The sequence below is a fragment of the Lactuca sativa genome, chromosome 6, assembly GCF_002870075.4.
Source record: "Lactuca sativa cultivar Salinas chromosome 6, Lsat_Salinas_v11, whole genome shotgun sequence".
In the NCBI taxonomy this organism is placed as follows: domain Eukaryota; kingdom Viridiplantae; phylum Streptophyta; class Magnoliopsida; order Asterales; family Asteraceae; genus Lactuca; species Lactuca sativa.
Window position 1 is genome coordinate 134,739,957 of NC_056628.2, and position 15,866 is coordinate 134,755,822.

Below are 15,866 nucleotides of genomic sequence, written 5' to 3' on the forward strand. Positions count from 1 at the left end.
TATATATATATATATATAGGTGAGTTCAATTGAGAAAATAAAAAAGGTTGAGAATGGGGGAATCATTCTCAGCCACTCATTTAATCTAAGCATAAAAAGACACGGTGACAAACTTGTAAATATGTTAATAACCTTCAATGTCAAATACGTAACTATAATTCGATAACAGTTCGTGACTTCGTTCATCCTTAAAATTTCTCCTCTAACATTCAACAATCATCCAGATTTCTTCAACTAAACCATCATCAATGTCATCCAATGTTAATCAATCATCTATATTCATAATTGGGAGGTTCGCCGTTCAAGACAAATTCGTAACCCAAATTCATCAATTTCATCGATTTGTTAAAGTTTGGAACTGGAATTTCCCAGATTCGCAAACGAAATCAGTTGGGAATCGGAATTTCTTCGTTGTTCATGAAATTGGAATCAGAGTTCTTGACTCGCAGTCACAGTCGACATTGAAGGACTCAGAATCGGTACTCACAGGTTCCCAATCGGATTTTCGAAAATCAAAATCAAAATGAGAAATCGATCAGACATAGGTGTCGCGTCTGAAGTCGAAATCAGAAGTATATGATGATTTGGAATTGATAACTTGATGTTTTTAACATTTTTAAAATAGTTAACTTGTATGCACTCCAACTGTTTGATGAAATGCATAAACTAAATTACCACGTTATATTCATATATGAATATGTTTTCTCACTCGAATCAGTATATGATTATTAAAACAAAAAAACGAATATGCAAGTCTGTATATTATTCATATGTGAATAATATATAAAAATTATATATATTTGTGAAAACACATTGTAATATTCATATGTGAATATACTGTGTAATATTCATAAGTGAATATATTATCTAATATTCACAAGTGAATATACTATGTATTATTCACATGTGATATACCATGTAATATATGTAATATTCAGATATGAAAATATTATCTAATATTCATAAGTGAATATACCATCTAATATTCACAAGTGAATATACTATGTAATATTCACAAGTGAATGAATCGTCTAATATTTAAATATGAATATACTATGTTTAGTATATGCTATATTCATATATGAATGATACTTAAAATGTAAAAAAAATTAATCATAGTTTTTATTCATAAGTGAATAACGAATATACTATAGAAAAAACTTGATTCATTTTTATTCATTTATGAATAACGATAGCTGAAAATATAAAAAAAGTAAATTTTTTATTTTATTTTAAAACTATATCAATATGGATGTCTATTTGTAGAGAATAAAAAATCATGAATTTTGGTATATTTAAAATAATTTTTTGATAAAAATAGCTCTTAAAAATTAAAAAAAAAGACTATGTTTTTGTATATATTAAGATAATGTTTAGCATAGTTTAAGGAAATATGTTTTGTTAGAAAACACATGTTTATTCTTTTCCCATTTCCGCTGGTACGACGGAGGTTTTTGCGGTAAAAATAAATGAGTGGTTGAGAATGATTCCCCCATTCTCAACTTTTTTTTTTTTATCAATTGAACTTTCCCATATATATATATATATATATATATATATATATATATATATATATATATATATATATATATATATATATATATATATATATATATATATATATATAACAACAAAATTTTCTCAATTGTAAACATTGCCCACTAACTCTTTTTCCAGTTTTACACTTTGGCCATATGATTTTGAAGGGGTTGTCATATTTTGCCCTTGTAGTTGTGATGTTTTCATTAGGGCATGATATTTTCTGATGGATTAACAGCTTAGTCCCTGGTCTCCTCCCTGGTTAATTACGAGGGATTCACAGTTTTACACATTGTTCACGTGTTCTCTTCCTCTGGTATGAATTTTGCCCTTTTGGACAGGCTGTGCTCCTCCCATCGGCTCCCCTCCTCATCTTCCAATCAAACACCCCACCTTTCCTTAGATTACACCTCCCAACCTTTGAATCATGTTTTTCCATTTACTTCCACCACTTCTTTCCTTTGATTTCATCTACACATATACACAGTGATCGATTTCATTCTGCCAAAACGCTTCACACCTCCAACCTCTGCTGAACGCAAATGTCACAGCCACAGCTATCGCCGCCGCTACCTTTACCACCACACGACTACCCTCCTTCGCCGCTGATCGTCGGTTTTCATCGGCGTTTTCCACTTCTCTCCTTCTCCGGTGGTTCTTTTGTCGACCATTATGTTCTTCGTTACCAGGCCGTTCAAGGTACGATTATAATGTGCAAGAAATGGAAGGTAAGCAACTAATTTGGTTACTGGCACAATTTCTCATTTTACTTCTCCATTTAATCGATAACGTTCAATTCCTTCCTCAACAGAGAACGAAATTGGAGAAGACCGACTTTTTTTTTTCTTAACCTTCAACTAATTTTCTGCTTTTTGAGAAGAATGTCGAATTCGGACGGTTCATCCGTTTACACAATTGTTAAATTCTTTGTTTGTAATTGTATTTTCGTTTTTGTTCATGAAGCTACTGAATGATGTTTTAGTGTTGGCATATATGCCTCTTTACTTTATTTGCCCTAAATAACACTAGACTAGGGTTTTTTTGGTAATTTTTGTTAAATGGACTTTATAAACTTGCGTTTTGATATGTATCTGTTTTGGATTGCAGGGTCCATTGTCATCATCTTTTCCAGTTGATGCTTCACTACGGTTCACCAATACAATGCCTTCATTCAACATAAGAAAGTCAAAACCCTATACCCATTTCTTCATCTCCATCATGTTTCCATGAATCCATTTGCTGCCACAATACTCTTCTTATTTGAAGATCATTTGAAACTAAAAGATAGATCATGGGCATAATTGGCTTGTGAATGACTTATAATTGATTGCATTTAGGGTGAACTTATGATTCATTAGTAGTGGGTGAACTTATGATCCATTAGTAGTTCATTTTAGTATTTTTTTTATCACTTATATCACTTATATGACTTGAAAATAGATGGAAAAAGGAATCTAGGGTTGTTCTTCCCAAGGAAAGACTGTATTTGCTCAAAGCTATTGACCTTCACCTACAAAGAAAGTTCATATCTCTCTTTCTGTCTCACTCTCTATATTTTCATGTGTGGTTTCCATAAACATTGGTTTGTGATTTTAATAAGTGTTATGATTTTGATTTTTTAATTTTGTCAATGTATGTATGTCTATTCTTCATTTTTGATGAATTTTGTCAAATCCAAATCTTGTTTATATTAATTACATCTTTCATTTAGGACATTGGATGAAATATGAACATAGATTACTATTTGGACTGGTGAACAGTTGTTTAGTGTATTGTTGTGCCCATATGTAAATATTAGAGTTTATCTGAATCTTACCGCCACTGAAAAGAGTTGCAGTAAGCCAAGTCGAAAAAGCGTAAAGTCTTATGAGACTATGTGCCCTGATGATGGATATATCTACATTCATAATAGTGAACTTCTAATTGAGCTGCTTGGGAAGGCTACCATTGGTCAGTTTCTTTTCAAATCTTTTATAAATGTCAAAAATACCCTTGTAGTTTGGTGCACATGAAATTGGGGGAAGGAATGGAATGGTTGATTGATTCTAACATAATGGAAAAAGAAGGTTTTTTTTTGCTTTGTCTGATGGAATAAAGAAGTATGATTCTTTCCAATTTGTTAATCTTCATTACTTAGCCAGGGGGTGTTTTTTTTTTTTTTTATTTTTTTTTATTTTTTTTTTATTTTTTTAATTCCATTATGTAATGAAATGAAAAATTGCAATATAACATGCGTTTAGTGGTGTAATTTTCAATGAAACATCTACCTAAAAAATTACTTATTTTAGTTAAATTACAATTTGTTTTAAAAAATAACTAGAAAATATACATGTTATTATAATCCTATTTATGTTTTAATAGTCAACTTCTGCTGCACATTCGCATGTCATCCCACAACTTCAACACTAAAGACATTACGATTTTGTAGGTTATGCCATATTTGTTGAGCATCTATCGCACTTTGTGTGTTTGTGGTGGTTCCAATATGAAGTGTGTAACAATAGTTGTAATGAATATTCAGTTTTGATGATTAGGGAGCCATGTAAAAGGATTTTCAATTATGTAAATATATCTATAAAAATCTATTTAACTATTAAAATTAAATTTATTGCATTTTTAAATATTTCAACGAATATTATAATTGGAAATTGAATTTTGTTGAATATTTTTATCGTTATGAATTTGTTTTGGAACCTAGTTTTGCTATGGAACAAATGATACAAAATTTGCTATAGAATAAATGGCTACAGAATTTGTTACGTAACAAATAGCTACGAAATTTGTTATGGAACAAATGGCTATGGAATTTGTTACGGTACAAATGATTACGGAATTTGCTACAAAACAAATGGCTACGAAATGTTTTATGGAACAAATGGCTACGAAATTTCCTACGTACCCCATTGTTACGGAATTGTTATGAAAGTGTGTTGTAGTTAAGTTGCTAGGGAATAAACTCTGTAGCAAAACTGCTACGGAACAATAATTTTGTAACTAAGCAATTTGCTACAAGAAATATACTTACGGAATCTCATTGACAAATTCCGTAGCAACTTTTGTAGTTATTCAAGTTTAGCTACGGAATTTTAGCTTTTAGCTACGGAATTGTTTCATAGCTAAATCGAAATTTTCTTGTAGTGTATAATATTATGTGCTATGTGGTAAGATCTGTTAGATCGGTATCTTAGAGGGTAGGATAATATTATGTAGTATGTGGTATGATCTGATAGATCGGTATCCTGGTAGATAGGATGGTATTATGTGCTATGTGGTATGATACGTTAGATCAGTTGTTGTCTATAGATTGTCATGTGGTTATCTGTTAGATATATATATATATATATATATATATATATATATATATATATATATATATATATATATATATATATATATATATATATATTTGTTTGGCGGTTGAGGCTTATCTGATTTGTGCGAAAGCCAATAGACCTTGGCATTCCATCCTCTAAACTAATTTTTACATTGAAATGACAAAAATATCCTGATAGCTAAAATTAACATAACGACTAACAAACCATCTTCACTTCTGTTTCTAACGTCATTAGGTAGCGTAAACATTTAATTTTATATTTGCAGCTAAATTTTGACTCTGACAGATATGTATCCATCCAACCAGAATTTGGAACAAATAACAACTTCCAATCAGAATATACTATATGTTTTCGCATTCATATAGATTGGCATATATACATTCCAACATGCTCGATGCTTTCATTATGAAAATATGCAAGTGCATATAATTGGTGTAATTGATTGATCTAATGCAGTAATGCGATGTTCCTTGTGGATTAGTTGTCGTCCATATTTCCCATGCCTTTGAACAAAGTTTTTTTTTTTTTTTTTTTTTTTTTTTTTTGTATGCATGTGTCTATCACTTAGTTATGATATATTATTATATTATGATAAACCACCACATAATACATCGCATTGAATACTACCGATTTACATTAAAGAAAGTATTCTTAAAGTTCCATATAAAGATCGTATTGAACCATTAATTACCCTTATAATATATTACATCAATCCCCATTGATATCTGATAAAAATAGATGACCCCCCCCCCCCCCCCCCCCCCCCCATTACGTCAATTCGATTGCATGTGAATTCAAATTTGTTAATAAGTTACAATAACGCCATGTTATGACCACTAAAACATCATTAGAAAAACACCCATACCACCCTTACAGAATTAAGCCTCTGATCCCTCACTTGCGTCTTCATCTCCCGAGTCGCTTGATTCTGTGTCCGTATCTTTAGATTCTTCATCACCTGAATCGCTTAATACTTGGTCACTTGACTCTTCCTCCGCAGCTTTCAGCCTTGCTTCTTCTTTTGCATTTTCCAGAGCTTTGATCAGGACTTTTAAGCAACTCTCAGCATTCTCATCAGCTGACTTTGGCATTAAATTTTCTGCAACATCAGCGGGAGACATGTTGGTCTCCTCCAACAGCCGATTGATGGATGGAAACAAGTCGTGTGATTCAATATCCAAATAATTCTTGGCCAGCACCTTAAATGTTTCGAAACAACAGAAGGAGAGCTCAATATGCTTGTCCATCCTTCCTCTTCTAATGAGAGCAGGGTCAAGCTTTTCAATGTGGTTTGTAGTGAACACGATGAGTCTCTCACTACCACAAGCCGACCATAACCCATCAATGAAATTCAGCAGCCCAGATAAAGTCACTTCACTTCCCTTTTTCTTCTTAACCTTCTCCTTTTTGTGAACTAGATTCTTCTCCTCCTCCCCAGTATTCTTCCCCTTTCTTTCACCGGTAAGATCAAGTGAACAATCGATGTCCTCTATCACAATTATAGACCTACTTGATGTGTGGATAAGTAGTTTCTTCAACTTCGTGTTATCATTCACGGAGGTTAATTCAAGATCATAGATGTCGTAATCAAGAAGGTTAGCCATGGCAGCGATCATGCTAGACTTTCCGGTTCCTGGTGGGCCATAAAGAAGATATCCTCGCTTCCACGACTTTCCCACCTTCTTGTAGTAGTCTTTCGACTTGATGAAGCTCATAAGATCATTCAAAATATCCTTCTTCTTTTCCGGATGCATTGCAAGAGTATCAAACGTAGAAGGGTGGTCGAATATGATGTGGCTCCACGAGGACCCTATGCCATTGGTATGGAGCTTTCGTTGCCTGGTTTTCTTTGCAATGGCCTCTCCTTCATCAAGAACATGGGGCACGTAAGCTTTGGTGATTACATCTCGGTGTTTGCGATGGCAGGTGAGCTGGTAGTATCGCTTCTCGTCACCATCGTTATAAGTAATGAGAGCCCGCTGTTGGGGGATGATTTTGTTCGAACTCCACCAGATTGTCATGCCTTGGAACTCATCTATGACCTCTTCGTAGTCTTCCATGCTTAAGAAAACGGATCTAAATTTGCTGTTCTTAATTACATTCGCTTTGAGACGTTTAACTCCATTGGAGGAGTTGGAACTAAGGTATCGTTCGATGGCCTTGTATGCCTTGCTGCGCTCGTATTCGTCTCCTTGGTATTCATGAAAACTAATCGTGATATAAGGGTTCATGAAACTCACAAGTCTACGAATATATTTTTCTATATGTTTACTAAGCTCTTCTGGAAACCATTGCTGGAAGATTGCCCACACGAACATAGCACTTGCCATCATAGACCCTAACTGAGTCATATCCCACGTCATAATTATCTTATAGATCACTTGAAGGTATTTTTTGAGTTGAGGATTAATACAACGATCAAATTCGTTTGTTAATTTATATACAAGTGAGTACTCGAATATAAGAGTCAAAGATCTTTTAATGAAGGTTCCTGCTGCGTGCTTTTGGATACGCGTTACTAATTCGATAGTACCGAAGGTTCCTGGAGTAATGTCAAAGCTAGTCATCTATGACATCAAGCTGCTTACATATTTAAATGATTATTGTAACTTCAGTGGTTCTAAACATGCACGTTCCAAATGTGAAATTTTTAACTATTTTATTAGCATCTTGTCCTCTCAATTTATAAACTGATGGACGTTACCTTAACAGGTAATAAAAGCATATTATTCTGAGATCACCAACACAAAAAGCTTTATATATATATATATATATATATATATATATATATATATATATATATATATATATATATATATATATATATATATATATATATATATATATATATATATATATATATATATATATATATATATATATATATGATTAGGTTATTTTGTTTTCACTGTCTATTGTGTGCATGTGTGATTGATTCTGCACCAATCATTTTAGTTATTTTAAAAAAATAATTAATGCATATTATATGTATTTGCATTTAATATGCATTAATTACTTTCTTAAAATAACTAAAATGATTGCTAGGCGTCGCCGCTAATGCTTTGATTTAGCGATCCGCGTCATTTTCACCCCATCCGTCCGATTTTCTTTCGATCTAACGGCTGTTGAGGAAAGCAGAAATGCGCGTTATCTTTTCCCTCCACTTGTCGCCGCTAATACCCGTATGTCGCCGTTATTGCCCTAGCGTCGCCGCTAAAGCCCGTCGCCGCTAATGCTAAATGCAGATTACCCCTTCATAGATTACCTTTCTGCCATTTTTTTTCTTACCTTCCACCTTCCTCTCGTTTTTCTCTCTTTCTTTCTTCAACATCACGAATTTTTGACAACTTTGTGGAGTTGGAATTGCTTCTTGGACCGGTGCTTGCCCCTCCTTTCCCCAAGACAGCCATAAACCGGAAACATTTAGCCAAATTCCGAAATTGCCCCAACCAAGGTCGAATTTCTCATCTTTTTTTATGATCTTTCTGTTTTTGTGTTAATTTAGATGATAAATTGTGAGTATTTTTCAATTTTATTGAGTGATTATGTTTGTATTTTGAGATATGAAGTGTTATGCATTTTGTTGGATTATTTTGTTTGATTGTATGTATTTTGTTGGTTTGTGTGTGTGTGTGTGTGTTTTTTTTCTTCTTCAGATTTGTGGGAATTTAATTATGCATTTTGTGTATATTTTGATATTTATGTTTAGATTACATTGATGTATAAAAAAATGACATGAATATATACATTTGTTGGATTGAAATTTATATTTATACCACATTGCCTTAAAATGAAATTTAGATGTATATATTTGTATGAAATTGGAATATGCAAATTACTTCTAGTAATTTTAATTTAATTATAGAATAAAATTAAATTAATTTAAAAAAAACATTAAAAAAATAATAAATTAGTTGCAAAATCAACTTAAAGTAGTTTTAAAATCAAGTTAATGTTAAAATTAAAATAAAATAAAGTTAGTTTAATAAATTAAACTAATAACAAAAAAGAAAATATTATATTAATTATAAAATCTAATTAATTTATCTTTAGAATCAAATTAAATTACCTTTATAAAATCAAATTATATTAATTATAAAACTAACTTAATAGCAATATACTTTTAGTGACTTAATGTTAGTCATTACAACTTTAGCTTTAAGTAGGTTATTAATATATAGCAACGTACTTCTTGTAATTTTAATTTAATTATAGAATAAAATTACATTAATTTAAAAAAAAAACTAAAAAAAAATAATAAATTAATTTTAAAATCAACTTAAAGTGGTTTTAAAATCAAGTTAATGTTAATATTAAAATAAAATAAATTTAGTTTAATAAATAAATTAAACTAATAACAAAAAAAATATTAAATTAATTATAAAATCTAATTAATTTACTTTTAAAATCAAATTAAGTTACCTTTATAAAACCAAATTAAATCAATTATAAAACCAACTTAATAGCAACATACTTTTAGTGACTTAATGTTGGTCATTACAACTTTAGCTTTAATTAGGTTATTAATAACAACGTACTTCTTGTAATTTTAATTTAATTATAGAATAAAATTAAATTAATTTAAAAAAACTTAAAAAAAATAATAAATTAATTGTAAAATCAACTTAAAGTGGTTTTAAAATCAAGTTAATGTTAATATTAAAATAAAATAAAATTAGTTTAATAAATAAATTAAACTAATAACAAAAAAATATGAAATTAATTATAAAATCTAATTAAGTTACTTTTAAAATCAAATTAAGTTACCTTTATAAAATCAAATTAAATCAATTATAAAACCAACTTAATAGCAACATACTTTTAGTGACTTAATGTTGCTCATTACAACTTTAAATTTAGCTTTAATTAGGTTATCCCGTGTTGGAATACTTTTTGAATCGTCAACTTTATGAATACTCTACTTGATTTTTGTTTCTCGTAAAGTAAACCTTAAACACTAAATTATGTTTCAGTTGCATCATGTCTATTGATAAAAGCTGGACTACTAATCCACATCGTCAATCTCCCGAGTTCCAGCTAGGACTCGACACTTTTGTCGAGAGATCCATGTTACACCTAGATTGTAAAGGTGAAACCAGATATCCGTGTGAGAAATGTGATAATCGTTACTTCATGAATCCGAAAGCAATGAGACGTTATGTTCGTATATATGGTTTCAGTCAATCATACAAAACATGGATATATCACGGTGAACCTTTAATCCCTCCATTTGAAGTATATGATGAAGATTCTGATTAAAAAATCAATTTTTTTTTTTGTAATAGAAACTTTATTTGAAATGTACCTTTAATTCATATTGTTTGTCTAACTTTTATTTATGTTGTTTGTCTATATTGTATATCTTACAATTTCGCAGGGTAACTAACTTTTATTCATATTGTATTTCTATATTGTACATCTTGTAATTTACAGGTTGTAGATGAGGTTTACTTGGGTGATACTCTTGGCCATGATGGCTGATGTTATGGGGCTTGGACATGGAGGTGATGGAGCTGGGGATCCACCACCTCCAGGAGGCTTTGGTCGTGGTCAACACGAACAGGATGGTGAGTTTTATTATGATATATTTATTAACTATTTTTATTATTTTATAATAAGTTATCGTGACTAATAGGTTTAATTGTATTTTTTCAGCCGAACTTCCAAAAAAAGAAGGGGCATGTCAAAAAATATCGAGTTGGGAAAGTTGATAAGGGCAAATAAGGGAAAGCCCGTAGATTTGGATTTCGACAGGGAGATCACATATTCCCCTATCGGGAAGCGTGGTAATTGGTTCACACATGAAATTGGGAGGTATTTGTGGAACAATGTCCCTTTCAACGTATCTGGTTGGGACAATGTTTCCCCCGCCTTAAGGAACGCAGCAGTTGTACATCTAAAGGTAACTTGGATACAATTTTAAGTTTAGTTGTGATTGTTATTTAATTAACTAAATTTTTTGTGTTTTGCAGAATAAATTTGATTTGGATAAGGTTAACATGGATCCGGAGCATGCTCAATTGTTGCGGAGCATTGATTCGAGTCTTGCAAAAGTTTATAGAGGACGAAAAAGTAAAGCTCATGCTTATTTTAAGGGAATCGGGGGGCCTGCAGATATCCAAGCCGCATTAAACAACCCCCCTAATGGAATGTCACATGAAAATTGGACGAAGGCAGTCGAACATTTTCAAACGCCAGAATTTTTAAGGCGTTCGGCGTCAAACAAGGAATGTCGTGCAAAACAAGTAGTTGTAAACAGAGGGGGGTCGAGCTCATACAACAATGCATGTTTCAAAGAAGTAAGTTATGATATATTTAAATATTTATTTAAAGTATAACTAATCTAAATTTTAATGTTAAATAGGATATCATTCGAATCGAAGCTTTTCGTAAAGCTAATTCCAATCGCCAAGGGGTATTTTATAGTCCTACAGTCGAGCAACAATACGTAAGTGGTTAATTTGTATTTTTCATATAAGTGTTTATATCGTCAAAGGTATTTATTTAGTAATCTAATTTTTATGATTTTTATTATTTTTAAAAAATACATAATGCTTTACTCGAAGAGATAAACCAACGAACCCAAGCTACTTCTGAGGCAAGCGGTCTAGCACCAACTGATATAAAAGATTGTTTTGAAAGAATATTGGGTGTTCGACGCGGACATATAAGAGGCATTGGGCGTAAACCCCCTACCGTTGTGTCTATGTATGATCAGCAACAACCAATGACACAAGAACAACCACAATCACAAGTAATTGTAGATGTATGTTTAAGTGTATTTGATATGTTGATATTTTGTACAATGATATAGTTAATTATAATGTTATTCTGATATGTTGTTAATATATTTTGTTTTCTTTATAGTTACAAATGCTCCAAACAATACTACAGGACCCGGCCTGTTCTGCAGCATTGGAAGAATGGTTTCGCTCATTGCCGCCACCAAATAATGAAGGAGATGATGATGAGGACGAGTAGTTATTTTAGGATTTTATGAAACGTTTTATAATTTGGAAGAATACTTAATGTGGTATGGATTAATAGTTTGGATTGATTGTATAATATGTATTAATATTTCTATAAAAACATATCATATTTCTCAAATGCTATATGGATTAATAGTTGGATTGATTATAAATTTAATGTTAAATAAATTAAAAAAAATCAAAATATTATTAGCGGCGACAACTTTTGTGGCAATGCTGTGTTATTAGCGGCGACGGATAGTATTAGTGGCGACGCCTTGTATTAGCGGCGACCGTGAGTATTAGCGGCGACATTCAGCGTATTAGCGACGAAGCAATAACGGCGACGTATTTGCAGCGACATGTCGCCGCTAAAGGTATTAGCGGCGACAAGCCTACCCTTTAGCGGCGACGCGTGTCGCCGCTGTTGCCCGATCTTCTTGTAGTGACACACAATAGATAGTGAAAACATTTGAACCTAACTCTCTCTCTCTCCCTCTCTCTCTCTCTGTATATATATATATATATATATATATATATATATATATATATATATATATATATATATATATTTCATGTACCAGAAGTTTTTCTCATATATAACTTTTTATGGTTCATACAATTTAACAAAATTAACTAGAATATATTTAGTAGAATATGAATTAAATAATGTTTGTTTACGAAAAAACTTTAACTATAAAGCTTGTGAATTAACAGTTTTTACCAAAAAAAAAAAACATTATTTGGAAAAGTTTTCCTAATAGTTTTTTCAAATTTACAAACGGTAAATTAAAGTTTTTATTTTTACTGAAAAAAACTAAAGTTATTAAAATAAATAAACAAATTAATAAATAAAATTTAAAGATATTTCAAATAGTAAAATATAGAACATAAAAATCCAAACCTTTTCGTTATACTGATCAATAATAAACTTGAAATTATTAAAAAAAAATGGTTTCGGAATCACTAAATAAACTATATATTCACATTATCATGTCTACCCTATGCTTAAATAAAAAATCGCAAAGTTAGCATATATGTGCTCAAATAAAAAAATGGAAAAGTGACATGTGGGTTTCAAAGATTAGAACGCCATGCATGACACACAAAGTGCATTTCATGTCTTCCAGAAGATGCACATTTGTAATGACGTCATGCTATTTTTTTGACATTGTTGGAACAGGCCAAAAAAAAACACTCATGCACACACCAATTTTCTGCAATATCTCTTTCATAGAAAACAGAAAATATATATACGTCCAACTAGAAGATAATCTACTCTACTTATACTATTTAACATGCTATGAAGAAGGAGAACTATCAGCTAAGAAACCTCAAAGATAGGACTACTAAGTCCACATTTATTAAACCCCGCGCGCCAAACTGGATCTTCATTATTCTAAGTCTTCATCATTAAACTTGTGCATAAAGAACCTTGACTGACCCATTCAAACTCATGCCCATGATTCAGCTTAACCCATGACTCAGCTTAACCCATCAAGATTACCTAACATACATATTTTCTTAAAGAATCATTTTGGTGCTTCGTAACATTTCCTCGGTCCTTCCTCCGAAAAAAATTTCCCGTCCAAAATTTTATAAAGTGAAGTACCAATTTTGCCACTCTTCTCCTTTAAACTCCCAATGCACCAAATCTGGATCATTTAGTACTCTTGATTTTCATTTTGTTCCCCATTTTATAGAATTTCTACAATTGAAAATTCAGACACTGATATTATCACCTAAATATGATAAAAACCGGCATAATCCCCTTAATTCAAGGGTTATTATCTAAATTCGGTTTAAACATTTAAATATTCCTAAATTAATAGTCTAATATTCCATACTATCTATCCCAAAAAAAAATAATAATAAATATCTTTCTATCTTTTATACCTACAAATATTTCTACCCATTAATATTATGACACGTGTCATTATTTCATATTTTTTTTAACTATTTCATTAAAAGTATATTAGGGATATATTAAATCAAATTAAATTGAATGTTGGAACGATGACATATGTCATAATACATAATATTAGAGATTAGAAATATTTGTAGGCATAAAAAATAAAAGACAATTTAATATCTCCAAAAAAATTAGCATTAAATTTTTCATTCATATGACTCTACATTTACAAAATTAAACTTGTAGTCATCGGTTTCATGTTTCGTTTTTCACTGACATTTGAAAATTTCTACCATCAAGTAAAGTACAACTTTTTTTTGTTCCATCGTGCGAATATTGAAAAAAAAATACACCTCTCTACTAATGAAATCAATAAAAGGGAACATATTGGTTCATTCCATCTAATATTTTCTAAAGAAACAAATTGTTATTTTTAATGTGTTCTGTTTTGTTGATAAAAAAATCTATTGGGATGAAATATTCAAATATTCATTGATTACACCATTTATGCACTTGTAGAATAAAAATACATGTATAATGCAATAAAAAAAACTTACTTGTACACACTCTAATTCTTCAATGCTTTAGAAATTCAGTGTATATAGCAACCATATACCTTCATCAGAAGCAACATACAATGTTTTGGGTTTAAACGCAAGGAAAAATAATGTAGTTTCATTGCTATCATTATTATATCATAATACTTTTTGTTTATATATGGATGTATGACAATTATATGTGTACAGAAAGTCTACTAGAATTAAATATAACTAGTGTATGTGTAGAAAAGGTCAATTTCTAAGCCCTCATCTTTAGTATAGGATCCTCAACCATATAGCTTTCTCTGGATGCTATTAGAAAAATCAGGATGTTATTAGATGCAAAACAACAAATTTCGGTAATTTACTTAAAGTATATACCATTTCTATACATATAGTTAACCATGGGTCAATTTTTCATATTAGCCCTTGAAATGTAGTTTAATTAAATTTGAACAAAAAATATTTAAATTATCATTTACAAACTGAGAATTAAATATAAAAGACTTACTTGTATATACTCAAATTCTTCCATGCTTTATAAAATCAATGTGTATAGAGACCGTAGACATTCGCCATAAGCAACATATAATATCTTAGGTTAAATGAAAAACATTGTATTATCATTGGTATCCTTATTATAACATCCTACTTCTTGTCTATATATGTCGTGACTATTGTATTTTTAGAAAATGTCATTTTCTAATCTATCATATTTACTATATCATCATCAACCCTCTCCCAACTTTCTATGGATGCTATTATAAAAGTAGCATGCTATTATATGAAAAAAACAACAAATTATGCTAACTAACGTATATTGATGCGGGCCCTAACATGGATGATCGGACCCTTATGTTCTTAGAGGTTCATGATCGAGTGGCTAAAGGGGCTTACACATATCTCTTTTATGCCACCGTTTTACAAAAAAAATAGTATTACAACTTTATCTACAAATATACATTTGGATTGAAATATTGCTCTTACCATTAAACCAAGTAGAATAGTTTTACTATTTCTTATAGGAGGGTGTACTGCTCATTCAAGATTTTCAATTCTGAATAATGTTGACGTAGTGAGCTATGTCAGTTGCTTAAGGAGACACAACAAATTATTGGGATGAGGCACTGATGGCTTATATGCTATGTTTATCAAATATGTAGACAATAATAATGGAGGAATGCTCTTTATTTATGGATATGGTGGAACTCGAATATTCTTTATTAATGGTGATTATGCAATGTCGTTTATTTATGGATATAGTGGAACTGAAGAAACATATGTTTGGAGGACTTTATCCGCAAGTATATGTTCGAAGGGACATTTAGTTCTTACTATTGCATCAAGTGCAATAGCTTCTTTATTGCTTATAGGAAGGTACACTACTCATTCAAGATTTTTAATTTTCATTAATTTTGATGAAGACTTAGTTTGTTCCATTGTTATCAATACTGAGTTGTGTTAGTTACTTAAGGAGACAAAAATAATTATTTGGGATAAGGCGCTGATGGTACATAGACTTAGTGTTGAGGCTTTAGATCATAATCTTTTTGAAATTTTAAGAGTGAAAAAC

The 15,866-nt window shown here is 30.9% G+C and overlaps 2 protein-coding genes across 3 annotated transcripts; one reads left to right on the plus strand and one right to left on the minus strand.

Annotated features, from left to right (window-relative positions):
* Positions 1-1,673: 1,673 nt before the first annotated feature.
* On the plus strand, positions 1,674-3,290 carry LOC111919215 (uncharacterized). Of its 2 annotated transcripts, none has more exons than XR_002859432.3 (2): positions 1,674-2,238; positions 2,647-3,290. XR_002859432.3 is itself a non-coding variant. In XM_023914824.3 (2 exons), exons 1-2 carry the CDS (start codon positions 2,082-2,084, stop codon positions 2,767-2,769), a joined length of 309 nt encoding a protein of 102 aa, XP_023770592.1. In that variant the 5' UTR covers positions 1,791-2,081; the 3' UTR covers positions 2,770-3,290. The 2 variants fall into 2 exon arrangements, 1 of the variants encoding a protein (XP_023770592.1); XM_023914824.3 differs by having other exon boundaries at positions 1,791-2,267.
* Positions 3,291-5,624: 2,334 nt separating this feature from the next.
* LOC111919213 (AAA-ATPase At3g28580) lies at positions 5,625-7,289 on the minus strand. Its single transcript, XM_023914823.3, has one exon. The coding sequence runs from the start codon at positions 7,235-7,237 to the stop codon at positions 5,753-5,755; it is 1,485 nt and encodes a 494-aa protein (XP_023770591.1). The 5' UTR covers positions 7,238-7,289; the 3' UTR covers positions 5,625-5,752.
* Positions 7,290-15,866: the final 8,577 nt, after the last annotated feature.

What these genes read in the sequence shown, in the direction of transcription:
- LOC111919215 (XM_023914824.3), top strand. Translation starts at nt 2,082, where the DNA reads ATGTCACAGCCACAGCTATCGCCGCCGCTACCTTTACCACCACACGAC. An exon ending in TAATGTGCAAGAAATGGAAG is followed by an intron (nt 2,268 to 2,646) that starts GTAAGCAACTAA and finishes TTTGGATTGCAG; the next exon opens with GGTCCATTGTCATCATCTTT.
- LOC111919213 (XM_023914823.3), bottom strand. Translation starts at nt 7,237, where the DNA reads ATGACGTGGGATATGACTCAGTTAGGGTCTATGATGGCAAGTGCTATG.